The 17964-nt window shown below is 36.0% G+C and overlaps 1 protein-coding gene across 1 annotated transcript in view; it reads right to left on the bottom strand.

The window, feature by feature from the left end:
- Window positions 1–6234: 6234 nt before the first annotated feature.
- PAPOLG (poly(A) polymerase gamma) overlaps window positions 6235–17964 on the bottom strand; it is a 41379-nt gene continuing 29649 nt past the window's right edge. The window contains exons 11-22 of the mRNA XM_007938022.2: window positions 17256–17376; window positions 16813–16897; window positions 16353–16406; window positions 13626–13745; window positions 13098–13207; window positions 9623–9744; window positions 9205–9380; window positions 8837–8925; window positions 8532–8752; window positions 7872–7937; window positions 7614–7670; window positions 6235–6333 (exon numbers count right to left, since the gene is read on the bottom strand). Of these exons, the coding sequence (XP_007936213.1) occupies window positions 6235–6333; window positions 7614–7670; window positions 7872–7937; window positions 8532–8752; window positions 8837–8925; window positions 9205–9380; window positions 9623–9744; window positions 13098–13207; window positions 13626–13745; window positions 16353–16406; window positions 16813–16897; window positions 17256–17376 (1320 nt within the window). The remainder of the gene's footprint in view (window positions 6334–7613; window positions 7671–7871; window positions 7938–8531; window positions 8753–8836; window positions 8926–9204; window positions 9381–9622; window positions 9745–13097; window positions 13208–13625; window positions 13746–16352; window positions 16407–16812; window positions 16898–17255; window positions 17377–17964) is intronic.

The raw sequence follows: 17964 nt of genomic DNA, 5'->3' as shown, positions 1-17964 counted from the left end.
TCCTTCTGCCTAGTCTGCCATCTTGCCGGAACTCAGAAATTGATCTTTATGTGTCCCATTTAATTTTTGATAACTTCCAATTTTCCTAGATTCATACTTTGTACATTCTATGTTCTGATTATTAATGTTTATAGATGTTTCTTCTCAATTTGAGTTGTGCCACATAAGCAAATGAAGGTCATGAGAGCTTTACTCCATCACATCAAGGTCAACTCTATTTTGAGGAGGCAGCTCTTCCCCAGTTGTAGTTTAAATGCCTTCCGGCACTGTATCAGACAATGTTTCACTGCTATTCATAACGTTTTCAGTGGCCAGTATCTTCAGAACTATACCAAGTCCTTCTTCCCAGTCTGTCTTAGTGTAGAAAGTCTACTGAAACCTGTCCACTATGGGTGACTCTATTGGTATTTGAAATACTGTAGGCATGGCTTCCAGTGTCACAGCAACATACAAATCATCACAATATGGCAAAGTGACAGTAGTGGTGGTGATCAATACTATTATTTGTCAAAAAAAAAAAGGTAGTATGAATACCATACAAACATTACAATTTTAAAAAAATTTTTTTGGCTTTTAAATTTTTTCCTTTACTGTCACTCGATGCAAAGATGCTTTCTGGATAGGAATTTTTCCTTGGGAGAAAGGAATTTCTGTGTTTTACCTACTTTTCTCTGATGCTTCATGACACTACTGTCCTTTCCAATACTATCTGCTATAAAAGTTTGTATTGGAGCAGAGAATAAAGAAAGATGACTCAAGTTTAAGAGATGAACTTTTTGGGGAATAATTCTTTAATGTAGTGTATGAGAAATGCAGTGAGAGAAGTATTGTTTTGTGAAACTTGTTTTAATTAAGAAACACACACAGATCTATCAACACACTCACAATTCAGGTATGTATATATACTAGCAATACAAAACATATTCCTTATTGGTGACAGTTGACAAAGTTCGCAAAACATGTCTTGGTGTTCTTCACTAAGTTTTGTTTGCCTTCTGACATCTTGATACCTTCAACAGGCCTCTCTTTTTAAAAATTCTATTCAAATTCCAAACCAAACCAAATGGACCCAAGCGTTTTCCTTTTCAACCTTTTCTGGGCAGGCACCTACAAGATAGATTCTTAGGTAAAAGTCACTACTCTCACACCTACAATCCTGTTAGGGGAAACAAATATATAAACTGAACAGTACACAAGTTAGAACTTAAATGTTAAAAGGTGCAAGTTACATGCTGGGAAGGTGGAAGAAAGAGAGATTCACTCTGGTAGGGTAACATGGAAGACTATGTAGCCTTTGGCCAAAAATGTCAATAATCAGAGAGTGGCAAGGAAAGGGTTTAAAATGTGTCTTTGAAGGTCAATAAGTAACACTTTGGCTGCATGATACAATTTGAAGGATGGTTTTTGGAACAGGTGTTAAAAATTTTATTTTGCACTTTGTTTATATAGTAATGCATTAGGATCCACAAAGAATGTTAGAATTTTGATCTACTTTAAAATATTTCAGCACAGTGTGGAACTGTGTTCAGTTATATCCTAGAAGCAAGCAGCAGCCTCATCAGAAACTCATACTCCAGGAATGGTCAGCAATGCAATTAGAAAGCCTACACTTCAGAAGCCCTTTCTGTCATTCACAATCAATACAGGAGGCTTTGCTAATTGGTTTAGTAATGTCAAATGTGTTTCCTATGGTGACGAGTGGTTTCTAATTATCTTGATGTAGATACAGGCTCTCATTTATAGTCAGTACTAGATATTGAATTGGCTAAAAATGAATCACTATCTATCCTTACAAGGGTTTAAGGATGCAACAAGCCTTGCTACCTGTATTTCTATGGATAGTACCCAAGGCTTAATTGCTAAACAGACCTGTTGCAGCCATTAATAGAGGATTCTGGTTACCTGATGGTGGTTAGCAGCATGACAATATTTTGCTCCTTCAAATATGGTCTGCCTCAAGTGACTCTTTTAAGGAAGTATCACAGATAACAACAATTTTGAGGACGGCACAGGACCAGGCAGTGTTTTCTGTTGTACACAGGGTTGCTATGAGTTGGAATCCATTTGACAGTCCAACAGGTGAGACAAGACTGAGTCTGAGCTATGTTTTTATATTAAGTTGGTAGCAGTAAGTTGTAGGGGACTAGCTAACCCTCGCCAACTTCTAACTATTATCTGACTGCTAAAAAGAGTCTGGGTGTTAAATGACTAAATTGGCTGTCAGTTTGAAAAATAACTAAGTTAACATTTCTGGTACTTTGAGTTATTCCCAAATAACATCACTCAGTCATCACCACCTATGTATCAAAGCAAGTTTATTTGATTTATTCCACACAAATAAAGAAGCTCAAGTGTACAACTAAGAGGTAAAACAATTCAAATGAAAGGCAGGAAAAATTAATATGAACTACACAAACAACTAGCTAGAAGGGAACAGCAGCTGCATTCATTTTACATAATACTGTTGAGTGATGTAGCACCATTTAAAAGCTCAAAGATATCCTAAGTACTTTGTAAGGTAATTATGTGGATCTTTGCTGAAATGCAGCAAGAGTTGAAAACTTACAGCAAGCTTGATGGTAACCTTATGTTCAACCAATTTTAAGTATAAAATTATGTCAGAAAAGTTATTTCAGAAAAAATAGGGAGTTTGGGAAGGATCTGGCCTTATACCATTCTTTTAAAAAATCCCAAGGAAATAGTTACAAAGATGTTTCCTTCCACTATCTGCATTATTTTTTAATACTATCTTCATAAAATAAATACTAATAAGCTTTGGAAGATTTAATAGGTAGTTCTTTAACACACACAATTTTATTTATATGAAAAATATAAACTAAAGCTCTTCTACTTATTGGTCTGTTCAGTCTGTCAGGACCTGAACCACAAACATGGAGGAATAACTGGGAAGTTTAATGCCACTGAACTCAAAGGGTTAGGGTCTTTAATGATTAATTCTAGTTTCTACCATTTCTAATGATCACCCTAAGTTACTTCTACTTATTTTAGGTTGAAATTTGTTGTGAAGTTTTACTGTGTTAATGAATCTAGGCTAACATGAAGACATGTAAATTCAATAGTAATCGTTTTTCTAACAGTGACGAAGTTTCACTTCTAAAGTATATGAAGGACCCTGGAGAGAAATTCAGTGTTCCAAAGTCCTCCATCAGCCCATGTTTACTAGTTAAGAGCTATAGTACTTTTTCAGAAATATAGAAAAATCACATTGGGAGACATTCCAAATAGTTCCTGATTACTCAGTTCTGGAAAGTTGTGGTTTCTAACCTTTTTTAAAGGGTCATGAACTGCTTTGAGAAGTTGATGAAAGATATAAACTTGCCCCTTAGGAAAATGCATATACACAAAAACATTATTATGTACAAATGCAAAAGATTCCCTAAGGGTTCATGATCCCCAAGTTAGGAATTCCCGATTTCAAAGCTGTGGGACACAGCAGAAAATAAGTTTAGCTCATTTCTTTTAAAATTCATTCTCCTTTTTGTTTCTGGGTTTTTGGCACCAAAACAAACAAAAAACAAAATAAAATAAAATTCATTCTCCTGTACCAATTTTACAAGGTTTTAAACCATGTACACTGTATTTTAAATTGGTTAATCCCCTAAAGTTTAAAGTAGCAGATAGTGGTTTCCCTTGATATATATTATTCTTCAGAGCCAATCACTGAAAAATGAGCAGATGCATTTTGAAGAATGGGTAATGTGATTTTATAAAATATATTTCTAGTTACCAGTTCACATTTGAAAACAATCACATGTACTTAGTACTCAGTACATAATAAACAATCCCAAACCAAACCTCCTTTTACTTACTTGGAGCTACTATAGTTGAGGTCTTCATATTAGCATAATAAAATATAATTGGTTTTCTACTTATTGTCCAGGAAAGAAAATGCTTCATTTCTGACCAAACCCACCATCACAAAAGCATTTAATCAACTGCCAAGTTACCAAACAGGTTGAAGAATGATATCTTTGAAGATTTTAATGTTGAAACACTGATCATGTCTTAACCCGTGTTCAATAGATTCTTAAACTGAGAGAAACGAGTATCCTACAGTACATGGGCTAAACTCATTGCTTTCTTATTAAAGAAAATTGCACTCCAAAGAATCTGTTTATATAATAGGGTAAACCTCGATAAAAAGAAAATGCTTGAAAAGACTCTGAAGACTGCTTTGAAAATGGGATAACAGCTATTAAATACAGAAATGCAAACACATCAAATATGTAAAATTTAATCCAATCTCTTACTATAGACTCTTTCAAAGTTTGAAGTCAGATGACATTTATTCAATCCTTTCATAACCATTCAGTTTTGCGCAAATAGAGTATTTAGAGAACAAATCTTGAAATATTTGAATAAAAGAAAAGCTAACAGTACAGCTTTGTGAAGGTAGTTACAACTTGGTTATAGGATTTCATTTTTGCCTTTTGCTATGTAATAAGTGAATAATGACTAGTCGTTACTTTTCCTTGCTCTGTTCTAAGAATTTTTTTTTCATGTTATCCTTTGTACAAGTTAAATACTAGAATTTCAATTTTAGAGACACAGGGGTCAGGGAACAGGGACGGGAGTGTGAAGATTCTGATCTTTGACAACCAGGGTCCAATGATTCCAATTTAACGGCAAGGAGCTTGCAAGAGAATATGGACTGCTACTATTCCACCAGCTAGATGGTGTCCCATGAGTCCTAAAATACACAATCAAGTATTTTCCACCCAATATTCAAACGTACCATTTTGTGTTTTTCCTACTGGGCCTACAAAATGCTAAGTGAAAGCTGACAAAGGTACTATCTATTGGCACTCTGGCTGTGCAATCTGTACATTTCCATTTTAAGAATAATTCAAGCATAATCCATATAAAAAAAATTAGACTAAGGAGAGACAATAAAGGTTTTAAAGTTTTCTCTTTGAAAAGATGGGTATCTTACAGTACATACAAAAATACTCTGAAAATACATATGACTTCATTTACAAAACACTGAATCAAACATTACAAGAATTACATGGTTATGGATTTTAATAAACTGAGCATGCATTCATGAAACTTAAAAAATATTAAGAAATGCATTGAAAAAAGCAGTGTAAAAAAAGACAACTCATAGTTAAATAAAAATTACAAAGGTCCTGAGCCAATTAATGGTTGGTAATAATGTCATTCAAAAAAATGCCTCTAGGTTTCAATAAACCGACTGCTGATTTCTGCATGCCTAGTCTGTGAAGAAACTCTGAAGTTGTGGGGTAAGTAATGGTGAGGAATTATCATGCCAGTTAATTTTACACCTCAAAAATACAAGTTTCTCGTACTTCATGGTATCTTATTGTTGACGTTAGAATGAGTTGTTTCTTGTAAAAAATACCAGTCAACGAACAAGAATGGCATGGGATAGGGTATGTAACAATTTCACCATTCATATACTGACTTTCAGTATCCTGGTTACATTTTGATTTTTAATAAAGATGCATTTCAAAGGCCTCCATGGGAGGCAAAATACAAAGAATTCATGGTGCCCAACTCTTGTATGTAATCACTGGACTAATCCTCCCTGATACCTTATGCAACATTTGGCTAGAAAGGCACACACACAAGAAAGTTTAAATATTCATGTGCCAATCTGGAAAAAAATAATTTAAATCAACAGAACAGACAATAAGTACATCTAAACAAATGAGGAAAGCAGAAAAGATACCTTACATTCATTTATCTCAGGTTTCACAAAGTGGCTTCAATGCTAAAGTAATTGTGTTAACACTGAAAAATTACAAGACAATTTTTTTTTGTTTTGTTTTCAACTTTTTCAGCTCTATACAATGATTATAACATTAAGACATTTTAAAAAAAAAAAAGAAAAAAGAAAAAGGAGTTCAGGATTTCTTTTATCAGTGTCCAAGTGGGCAAGGACTGGTTCCCATAACAGAGAAACAAGCATTGAAAGTTAAGGCAGTAAAACCTCCAAACGCAAAGCCATAATATTGTGGATGACAATTTGACAGCAGGTGATCCTCAGAGAAGTGTATGTAGCAATCAGTGAGAAAATGTTACAGCATCTGCAGGTCAAAGTGTAAGAGTTCAAAACCACTTCAAGGTCATGAGGCTGATGACTGTAACTTTCACCATATTATGTATGACAGCCACTTCTATTTTAAAAAGAGTGGCTGATTCTATGCCACTAAATGATTGCATATTCACTTAAGTGGGGATGCACTGCTTTTACCGATTAAGGGTCAGTCGAATGGAATTTTTGATGACACGGATGTTATTTGCTGGAACTGGAGATGACGAATCTGGTAGTTCTTTACTGGGTAGTCTCTAGTAGGAAAAAACAGAAAGAAAGAAAGAAAAACATATGTATGTGCCTACAGACACACACACAATAAAGGTCCAACTACTGAATCAGTCACAAAACTCTTGAGTTTTTCTCTAAATCCCTTAGGTCCTAAACACTCATGTGTGTGCTGAGCATCTCCTCCTCTGCGTGTTCACAGGCATCTCTTACTTCCTGAACTTTGTTTTTTTTAAAGTTAGAGGTGAAAAGCAAATGGAAGAGGGAATGAGCAGAGTGTGAGTGCATATAGGAAAAGACTTATGTTAATTTGATTGCTACTTCTGCATTGAGAAATGTATAAAGAATACCATCCTCATTAAAGACAGGCAACTGTAAAAGAGAAATAGGAAGAGCATAGATACTAAACAGGAAACTGTTGTGAGGAAAGGGGTGAGACAGATGAAAGATGGATGTGTTACAGAGGAAAATTTAATATCCAAGAGTTACATTGGTTAATTAATCTCTGTAATATATTCACAGAGAAGAACACTGTAACCCAACTTTTGAGATATTTTTCAGGAAAACTGAGTTTTATAGTTAAGCTAGGTAGCATTGATGACAGCAAAATTCAGTGACTTCTATGTAAGAGATTCTGTGGACAACCACGGCTAAATATAAGAAGGCAAAGTCAAAGAAATTGAGAAGTAAAGAAAGACCCCTAAGATACAGATAGCTGTGTAATGGAAACAATATGTTAGTTTTTTTCCAACAGATGACTGCAGAAGCCAGGCTAAACACACACCTGCATCACATGCACAGCCATTAAAAAAATTATGAAAAAATCCAGACACCTACAGAAGTAGAGAGTGGATAATGAAGGCTTAGATGTCGTAACCATGGCTTAGCCATTATTAAAATTTTGCCATGTTTGTTTGGTTTACCCCTTTAACTTTTATCCCTGAAATATGTTAAAGGATACATTGTCATTTCATTAAACATCTCAGAACTTTTTTCTTCCATCACACTTAATATAATTATATACCCTTAGTTCCTATAACCTGCTTTTATGTTACAGAAAGAGAAATTTAAAAAATTCTACAACTAATAGCTCTGAAGACACTTTCCATTTTGTGCTTATTTTGTTTGAGAATAGTCAATACACTCTGGGAACCTGGCAGGGTAACAAGGTTGCAATGAGAAGCACTTCTTGTCTTGATGAGTGAAAGTAAGCCCAGGCTTAAGAGCCTAGGCTCTTAATAAACACTTTGCACCTATACACTACAACTGTAATAGTATTCTGCCGATAAATGAGACTATTTATTACCTTTTTGCGTGACGTATCAATAGTAGGAATAGGCATTGATTCTCCTCCAATGGTGTCCTAGAAACAGAAAATTAATACAAGTGAGAACTTTCTTTACTATATGCAAATGTAGTGGCTGTAACTCGATTTCTACATGAAATAAAACATAAGCAAAACTTGACAGATCTAATTTGACCTACTTTTTAATATAATATGTTTCTAACACATGGTTCTTTAAAGGTAAATAAATATTTTGAAGCACACTACTAATATATTTACCACTGATTTTCTCTTTCTGTCTTCAGCAGCACGAGAGTCCTTAAATGTTGACTCAAGTCGAATAAACTAAAATATAAACATTACAATGAGTCGCTACTAAGTATTTACAAAATAAATAAATCTGTATAAACTGGAAGACTAATTAGTGATTAGGCTATCACCAATAAACTACTACAAACACAGCTTCACAGGGAAGAGAATTTATGTTAGATTGAATGCAACCGGCACCCTTAATTTCTATAGTGCAAGTTAACTTTTTGGTTAAATCAATGCAGATTCTAACAAATAAGATACAGTTTTACCACCACCTACTGGAGGCAAAGAAGATCAACATTATAGCACACAATAAATAACATTATTTAGTACCAGTTACAACTTCTGTGTAAGTCAAGGAACTCAGACCAATCATTCAAGTTTTCAGATACAGTAGTAATTTGAACTTTGCATGAAAAATTAGTATTGTTCCTTTAGGGTTTGGGTAAACATTCTTTTATTTGTAAATATTCTTTTTAAATAGGTAAATTATAATGGAACATTAATAAGATAACTACAGAAAATTTTTAGTTTCTTCAGTGTTATTTTAAATTGACTTTTGATGTTATTTACTTACAGTTAACTTTCTTACAAATAAACTACTGAATCACTACTAAGTCATAGTACCTTTTCTATATCTTTCAACCTCTTAGAAGACCCATCTATGGATGGGGAATGGGATCTCTTGGGGGTAACATTCTTAGTTATATTTGACATTCCATTTAGGTGAGGTTGCCCCTGGGCAGGGTTGTGAGGTGTTGTGATTCTAGGAATGACATTTCGTCCTACTACAGTAGGAATGGTGCACACAGCTGGGGGTGATGCAGTTTTTACTGTAGAATCAACTTCTGAAAGAGGGAGGGAGAAAAGAGATTTTAATAATCAACCAGGTAATAGGAAAATGATTAACAACAAAAAGTTTAGATACCTACTTGCACCAATGACTGGAATAGATAGCCCTTGAGCTGGTGGAACACTCAGTGGCTTCTCCACAATGACAGCACCAGGCTCAGCATTGTTCCTATTAAAAAAGTATTAAACTGTTGTTATTAAATGATTTAAGGACTACTTACTTAAAACACTCTTATTTTAACATTTCATATTACTTAGTTAAAAGCACTCTTATTCTCTCTGAGAAGATTATCATGAACTGTCAAATATTTCTAAGCAAGAAACCAACTAACAGCTGCTACAGCTTTTCAATAATTAAAAAAAAACATGTAGCAAAGGTATAGAAAAGTATGCATTATCCTCAAATAAACTAAACAGAAGACTGAAAGGACAGTTTTGAAAAACAGACCTTTCTGTTTCTCCCACAGGAGGACTGTCAGGCTTAGAAGGTTTGACTGAAGACACTGGGGAGTTAAAAGGTGTTCCATTATCAGTGTCTCTGGAGCTATCCAGGCAATTGCCATCTAGTGATGGTCGTTTGGACTGAAGTCCACCCAAACTCCGACTGACATCAGACAGACTTTGCTGAAAGAAGGGAAAACAAGAATTTTAAGTAAATGAGAATATGAAGATGCTATCAATTCTGAAGTATGTAAGCAAATTATTTTTTGTGATTAATAAAGGTAAAGTTTCAGCCCTAGAGTGAATTTTCTATACCTTCCCCCCTTCCTTCTCAATAGGTTAGGGAGCTTTAAGAATGAAAATTTGGTCCCAGGATCATTAACCTGAATGGAACCATATTAGAGAGTTAAAAATTACACACTGACCTTTTTCTTTTTTTGAAGAATCTCTGATGGAAGGTAGTGATGAAGCTGTTTTTTCTTCACATGCGTTGCTTCAATTTTCATTCCTTCTTTTAGCATATTTATATTGTTTGCCTGTCTGTATACTGTAACAATGCCAATACGTGAATGTTCTTTCTGAACCAAAACCTGCTGCTCTTTTATACACACGCATTTAATCATCTCCCCACTACTATATGCACACACCCTTTACAGAATATTTTAAAAACATTCCCACATCACAGTCTTATTTGAAAACTGTCCAGTTTTTCTTTTCTTCTTCTTCCTCTTTTTTTTTAAATTCTGATTTGGGTGAAAATTTACAGAGCAAATTAACTTCCATAGAGCAGTTCACATACACTTTGTCTTATGACCTTGACCACAATTTACCACAATGCAACAGCTCCCCTCCCACTTCCTCCCAGTAGTTACCTCTTCCCTGTGTCCATCCCTCCATGCACTCCTGCCCCCTGAGCCATCTCCCTGTGTATAAGCAGCCCTTCTTTCTCCCATGCCTGTTCTCTCCAAGAGAACATCTACCTCAGGTAAATGTTCAACTCATATGGCCATCTTTTGTTTGGCTTGAAGCCACAGGTGTGGGTTCAATTCCAGACCTGAAGGGTAGCCAGGGGCCACAGTTTCAGTGGTTCTACCAGGCTCCATTGGACCAGCAAACCTAGTCCCCTCTTTTCTGTTTTTTTCTCCAAATGACCCCGAGTTTTATTCCACATTATTCTCCCTATCTAGGATCTCCTACATAGATCCCCTTCCAAGTGGTTGACAAAAACTGTCCAGCTTTTCTAAGTCTGTCTATTCAACCTCTAAGACTTTCCTATATATCAGATTTAAGTGACAAAATAAATATGAGAAAAAAATTTCTTCCAAATCTTTTCCCAAAAGGCTATCTTCTCATAATTACATGCCCAAATCTAAACTCGTTTTTAATTTTTTTTTTTTTTTGTGATTTGGGTGAAAGTTTACAGAGCACATTCACTTTCCATACAGTAGCTCACATACACTTTGTCTCAGGACACTGACTACAATTTCCCACAATGCAACAGCTTCCCTCCCATGCACTCCTGCCCCCTGGGCTGTCTCCCTGTCCATACACAGCCCTTCTATTCTCCCATGATTGTTCTCTCCAAGGAGTGTGTCTACCTAATGTAAATGTTCAGCTCATATGCCTGTCTTTTGTTTGGCTGGAAGACACAGGAGTGGGTTCAATTCCAGACCTGAAGGGCAGCTAGGGGCCGTAGTCTCAGTGGTTCCATCAGGCTCTATCAGACCACCAAACCTGGTCTTTTTTTTTTTTTTTTTTTTTAAATGATTTTGGGTTTTGTTCCACATTGTTCTCCCACTCTATCCAGGATCTCCTACACAGATTCCCCTCTGAGTGGTTGACAGTGGTAGCTGGGCATCATCTAAGTTCTTCTGGTCTCATAGTCATATAGGCTGAGGATCGCGTGGTGTACCAGTCTCTTGGACTAATTGTTTCCATGTGTCTTTGGTTTTTATTCTTCTTTGCTCTGGATGAGGAGAGACCCATTGTTGCATCTAGATGGCCACTTGCTAGCCCAAATCTAAGCTAATTCTTACACTCAATTTCCAAGATGCAATTCAAGTTCTACCTTCTCCCTGAAGCTTCTTCTATGACTGCAAACCAAATGCCATCAAGCAGATTTCAACTCACAGTGACCCTACAGGACAGGGCAGAACTGTCCATAGGGTTTCCAAGGCTGTAAATCTTTATGGAAACAAACTGCCTTATCGTTATCCTATGGAGAGCCTAGTGGGTTTGAACTGCTGACCTTCTGGTTGGCAGATGAATGCTTTAAATCACTACACCACCAGAGCTCCTTGACCAACCATAGCCCACACCAATCATAGACCATCAGTCTTCAGAAACCATGTAGAAGTGCACCCTTGCTGTATAGGTGGGGAAATGAGGTTCAACAACCCTGATCACCTTGCCAAGAGCAAAATATACACAACTCTAAACTCTGATACCTGGCTATTTCACACTTGTAAGAAAATCTGTTTTACTAACAATCTCACACAAATTGTTTTTATTAGTTGTGTTCAGCCAGCTCCAACTCACGGCCATGTTAGAACCTATCATGAAACGCTGCCCAGTGATTGCTGGTGCACTTGAGCCTACTGTTGTGGCTATTTGTCAGTCCAGTTCACTGGGGGTTTCCTTCTTTTTCACTGGTCCTCTATTAAACATGATGTCCTTTTCTAGTGAATCACACAAATGTATTTTAGCTGTCAATGTCCAATTAGATTATACATCCAGGGAAGAAAGAGACAATAGGAGGTTTCTTTGCATAGCAACTATTGTGAACTGTAATGTATCACTTAATCTCTTGAGGCTTTAGTTTCCTCATCTATAACAGAAAATTTCATGAAACTTTAATAAACAGAGTTTCCCATTTATCTTCTTTTTTGAAAAACCTGACTCCAAATTAGAATGGAAAAATTCCTATCTGTTTTCACTCTAGACTGCCTGTATCATCTGGAATGCTTGTTCAAAACTGTAGATTGCCTGGCTCCATCCCTGAGAGTGTAAGTCAGTGGTTCTGAGATGGCTCAGGAATCTGTATTTTTCATGATAAATGTGAGGGGTAGTTCAAAAGAATTTAGAAAACTTATCTAAGTAACTCCTTGGAAGGAAGATGAGGCAATCTACTTCCGTAGCAATACTGCCTTGGAAACCCAAGGAGGGGTCGCTATGAGTCGGGTCTGACTCGACGGCACAATACAACAACAAAGATGAATAAAACTCAAAATACTAATACCATGAATGTACCGTAATTCAGATTATGAAAATTTCCATATGTTAAGGTAATTCAGATGGGTATCATCAGGGAGCCATGTGAAAGACACCCTTTTCACTGATTCTGAAACATGATCCACAAGCCTGTACCAACCACGATACTTATTTCATACTAAAAACAAAAAATTTGCCATCTTTATGACTGTGATTACAAACCCTGGCTCTGTATGCACAGAATCATCTATGGCATTTGTTTAGTTTTCTTTTTGTTTTAAAGCAGGTAAGAATACATTCTAAACATGGTACAAAAGCCCAAAAGAATATCCAGTGGAGTCTCCTCATCCCTGGAGCTCCCCGACACAGGAGTAACCAATGTTGCCAATTTTCTTTATTGCATTATGTATTCTTCTGGAAGTAGTCTACGTACCTTTTTTTTTCTTTATTTATATAATTGGTAGCACAATACACCATTTATTCTGCAATTCCCAATCCCCCAAAATGTCTTAGAAATTGCTTCATCACACCTTGTCTTTTTAATAGCAGTATGGCTATACAATATGGATGTACCATATTCATTTAACCACTTGTGGAATTTCAGGAAATATAGTCAGCCAGATCCTAGCCAGATGATACTGGGGTACAGCCAAGGCTGGGAATCACAACTCTATGATGAGAAAGTCTTACCTGTATCAGTAAATGACTGTATATCATATGTCAAGTCTATGTTAACACTTTCTGCATTTTCTACTCTCCGAAAAATTATTCCAAGGAACCACATTGATACGTAATTGTTGCTATAGGGTAAAATTTAAGAATTTCCATTAACTTTCACAATTTTACAAAAGCTATTTGATAATTAAAACTTATTCACTATGTAAGCATAAATACAGTTATCAGTGGCTTGGCCAAATTCTTAAAACTGAAATATAGACCACCGGTAAGTTATCCTGGGCTGTTCTAAAGACCAGCTTAGAAAATGACTTATTGAATATGTACTTAAAGATGCCCCAAATATTATGATGGAGTTTTTGCTGGGGTCTGAGGGCTACCAAACAAACAGTATATACTTAATTTTAACAAACAGCTTTACTCAAACATACCCTGTATCACCTCAAACAAACAGTTTTACTCAAACATACCCTGTATCACCTCCCATCAATGACTGTTAAACATTATTTAAGAAATATAATATTAAGAAAATTATTAACTTACTCTTTATGATGTTCCTTATTTCCTGGGAATGACTGGGGATTTACATGGGCAAGAGTAATAAATTCATTTCGTTCTAAGTTTCCAACAAGTACACGGATTTTAGATTCTACTAATCCAACCCTAAAATAAAGAATGTAACAAGATTTTTTTTGTTTATACCCATATTAAATCTAGAAGCTAAAATCAAGTAAACTAACATATGTGCTTTATATGTTAATTTAAAAAATTCAGTCCAGCATATTAGAGACTCTGTTTAAAATACCATTCAGGCAAGTGACAGTAATTTAATTAGTTTTTATCTGTCGCTCCTTTTTTAAGAAGTATCTTCTTTAAAATACTTTGCTTTGGTTAAGACCATAAAATATTCACACCTTGGACAGGAACAAAAAATGTTACTTACTTAATGTAGCTCTGAATCTTTTCCCACTTCCAAATCTTATGTCTAACCCCTATGTCTATGTTTAAATGGTATGAACAAAAAAGGTAAGCTGGCACAGAACTTATTTTAAAAAGTTCTCATTTTCACAAAATAAACACTAGATCCTGCATTTAAAAAGGGATTCATTAAAACTGGATCAAATGTTACTAAAGTTTTGCCAGACTTCTGTAATTCTATTCTCCAACTCACTTAAGAAATGTAACTGCTAACTGCTATCAGCTATCATGTATTAATTTATTAATGGATTTATGAATTTGTATTAATTTATTAACGACTTTATGAATTAGAAAGAACTAATGACAAAAACATTTTGTTATTTTCAAACACCTGAAAAAGCTTACACATTGTAACTGTGTGTGCTTCAACACCAATATACAAAAAACTCAATCACTCCACCATGTTATTTAAGTGAAGGACTGGCAAACTTTTAATGAAAAGGGCCAGATAGTAAATATTTTAGTCTTTGTGGGTAACACAATGTCTGTGACACTTATCCAATTCTGCCACGTAGCACAACAGCCACAGAAAATATATAAACAAACAAACATGGCTGTGTTCCAAACAGAACTTATTTTAAAAAAACAACTGGCAGGGTAGATTAGGCCAGACTGTAGTTGGCTGATCCCTGATCTAGATGACAAATGAAACACTTTTTTAGTGAAAAGATTCTTGTCAGGGTCCTTTTAATTATCAGTAAGTCTTAATCCCTTGAAGTAAAAATAAGACAGTACTGTCATGTTTCACTTTTCCGAAGTCAGACCTGAGGAAGGCAAAACCATCTCTGCTAGCCTAACAGGTTCCACCTAGTAGAGCCAGGGACGTGAATAAAGGTTTGCATTGCTTAATGACCATGATACATTCTGTGAAACAGGATATTGTGTGAACATCGTATATATTCAATAAATATATATCAAAGCAACCCCTGCATAAGCTGCTCTATTAGTGCCCAGAGCCTAGAGATTTGCAAACTTGCACCTGCAATTGGCTGCTTCTGAGCGGTAGGCTCAGAGCCCCATTGGAATCAGAAGCCCCAAAAGGATGGAGCAGAGCTGCTGCAGGTGCCTGGAGCCCACCAACCTACGGGGTGGCTGGGCAAAAGCCACTGCAGCCCTTGGTACTGCAAACAGGAGGCCCTCCTCTTGGTGTCAAGACCCTCCTCCCTGACCCATGGACATATATGCAGTCAGATGTTGCTCCAATGGACATTATGTGGCACAAATGAAATGGAGGCCGGAATGTGATGCACCAGAAAGGATTCACTGCTCCCTGACCAAAAATACCTCCATATCTATTGACAGCAGCTTAAAATTCCAAAAACTTTCATGTTACTATCCTCTACATTAAAAGGATAATTTTCCTCCCTCCAAATATGTGATGGGAGAAAACAGTGAGGAAAGAAAACATGATAGCCAGGGTGGAGGACACAGTAAGAAGAGGCGGGGTATCAGCATCATTCACACTGCCTCATTTTGCTTAAATCTGACTCTGAGAAATGACAAAAAGGGAAGATTTATAATATTTTTATCCTGTGTCATTCCTGATTCTGAAACATTAATTGATGCTATTTCTTAAAACACTAATGGCTCCATGGCAATGAACAACACTCACCCACATAACCTAACAATTTGGAAAATTAAGAAAGTATTTTACAAATGGACAACCAAAAAAAAAAAAACCAAACAGTTGCCATCAAGTTGATTCCAACTCATGGTGACCACATGTGTGCAGAGTAGAAACTGTGTTTCACAGGGTTTTCAAGACTAAACCAAAAACCCACTGCTACCAAGACGTGACCCTGTAAAACAGAGCAGAAGTGGCCCACAGGGATTGTAAGGCTGTAAAACTTTACAGAAGCAGACTGCTACATCTTTTTCCTGAGAAGTTGCAAGTGGGTCTGAATCACCAACCTTTCGGTCAGAAGCTGAGTGCTTTAACCATTGGGTCATCAGAGCTCTTTTCTAAGGCTGAAAAACCAACCAAACCAAACCCACTGCCACTGTCTCAACTGCAAATCACAGCGACCCTACAGGGCAGAGTTAGAATGCCCCGTAAGGCTTCCAAGGCTATAAATCTTTATGGAAGCGGACTGCCTCATCTTTCTCTCAAAGAGTGGCTGGTTGGTTCAAACTGCTGACCTGGTTAGCAGGCAAATGCTTTGACCACTATACCACCAGAGCTCCTCTTCAAGGCTAAGCACCAGATAAATATACTATTATCACCACATAGTACGTAAGAAGCTCTGGTGGCGTAGTGCCCAGTAGGTAAAGATCTTGAAATATCAGTCTTACCATTCTAGATGGTTTTCTTCTGTTGAAGCACTGGCAGTCAAGACTATATAATGTCTATGAAGAATTTTCAGCAACAATCAGAAAAAAGAAAAATCCAGAAACTGTTAGGTTCTGTTTTTCCAGCATTACTTTTTCCTTCTCCCTTCTCCCCTTCTCCCTCCCTGCCATGAGCAAAAGAGCTAATACATTCACACAGTGTATGAAAATGGAAACATGTTCTGATTCTCACAAAACTGATTCTAGATCCTACAATTAAACTCATTTCTTAAAAAAATCACTAACACTGGATCAGATACTATTACAATATAGAGTCTCATCACTTGAGATGTCTACTGCCCTATTCACTACTTCAGAAAAGTGACAGCGGTTGCTGCGGTCGCCGATCATCTCTTTTTAAGTTTTATGTATTTTTTTTCTTAACACACACACACACACACACGAACTGCAAAATTTCAGATACCTATACTTCTGAAAGAAATTCGGTGGCTCAAGTAGTTTGGACCAATCTGATTTCCCTTGGAGAATTTCATCTGTGACTGCAAGACCTAAAGTGAAAAAAAAAAAAAAAAAGATTTTGAAAATAGACCAGCATATTATTAGCTCCTCTCTCTATACTCCAAAACTTCTAATCCCACCAAACTCTTGAGTAAACATAACGTAAATTTATATGTTGTTTCTTTGAATACAAAAATCATTTTCAATCAGACTGCACCAGCTCCATTTATGGCCTTAGTATCATATACTTTGGAAAACTAAATACTGAAAAAATACACATTTGAAAGAATTTTCAGAAATAATACCCTGCTACATACACTCTAACTGCCAATCCATATATGTAATAAAACTGTTGTCAAGTATACACTTGTGGGACTATGTAAAGAGCAATAGGGCCAACATGTTTACCTTGTTTAAATTCTTCTACCATTACTGTTCGAGTTGATGTGGACACATTATACGTAGAATTCTGTTGTGGGTAGGCAGGGGTGATTATGGGCATGAGATGATACCTATCTGATGGATTTACCTGTGAAATCAGAAGCAGAATAACTGATCTAGTCTCCTGTTTCAGTTGTTCTCACTTTATTTTCCCCAAAATCTGAAGACCGTATGATATATAAATACAACATCTCCCCAATTCTAAGATATACTATTCCCTTCCCCAACTAAATGTATTTCTGAAGTCAGATGTGCCTGATAGCAAAAATCAAAGAAATCTCGACAGAAGTTTATTTTTCCCTTGAAAAGCTGTTAGGTTGATAGTCCATCTTCTAAACAATAGTCTTTTACAATCAAGGAAATATAGTATCATAGTTGCAAAAAGTCTTATCTGGTTCAAAGGTTCTCAATCCTTCTTCTGTACTCACTCAACAGATGACTCAGAGAAATAAACACTCATTCTAAAACCCAATTAAAATATAAGTGAGAGAGTTCTGCTATTTTGAAACCATGAATCTGCTTTAAGTTACATTGTAAAGTAAATCTTTCATATACTTCAGTACTTAAACTATTATTAACAACTTATTACTTGTGAGACAGATTTTCACAATGGATTATGACATTTTGGTTGGTACACTCCTTCATCTAGCTTTACTTGGGCATTTTTTTTTTTTTT

Source organism: Orycteropus afer, unplaced genomic scaffold, assembly GCF_000298275.1.
Source record: "Orycteropus afer afer isolate SDZICR_OR568_19922 unplaced genomic scaffold, OryAfe1.0 scaffold00046, whole genome shotgun sequence".
Taxonomy (NCBI): domain Eukaryota; kingdom Metazoa; phylum Chordata; class Mammalia; order Tubulidentata; family Orycteropodidae; genus Orycteropus; species Orycteropus afer.
The sequence above is the reverse complement of the archived record's forward strand: the minus strand, read 5'-3'. Positions and strand labels throughout refer to the sequence as shown.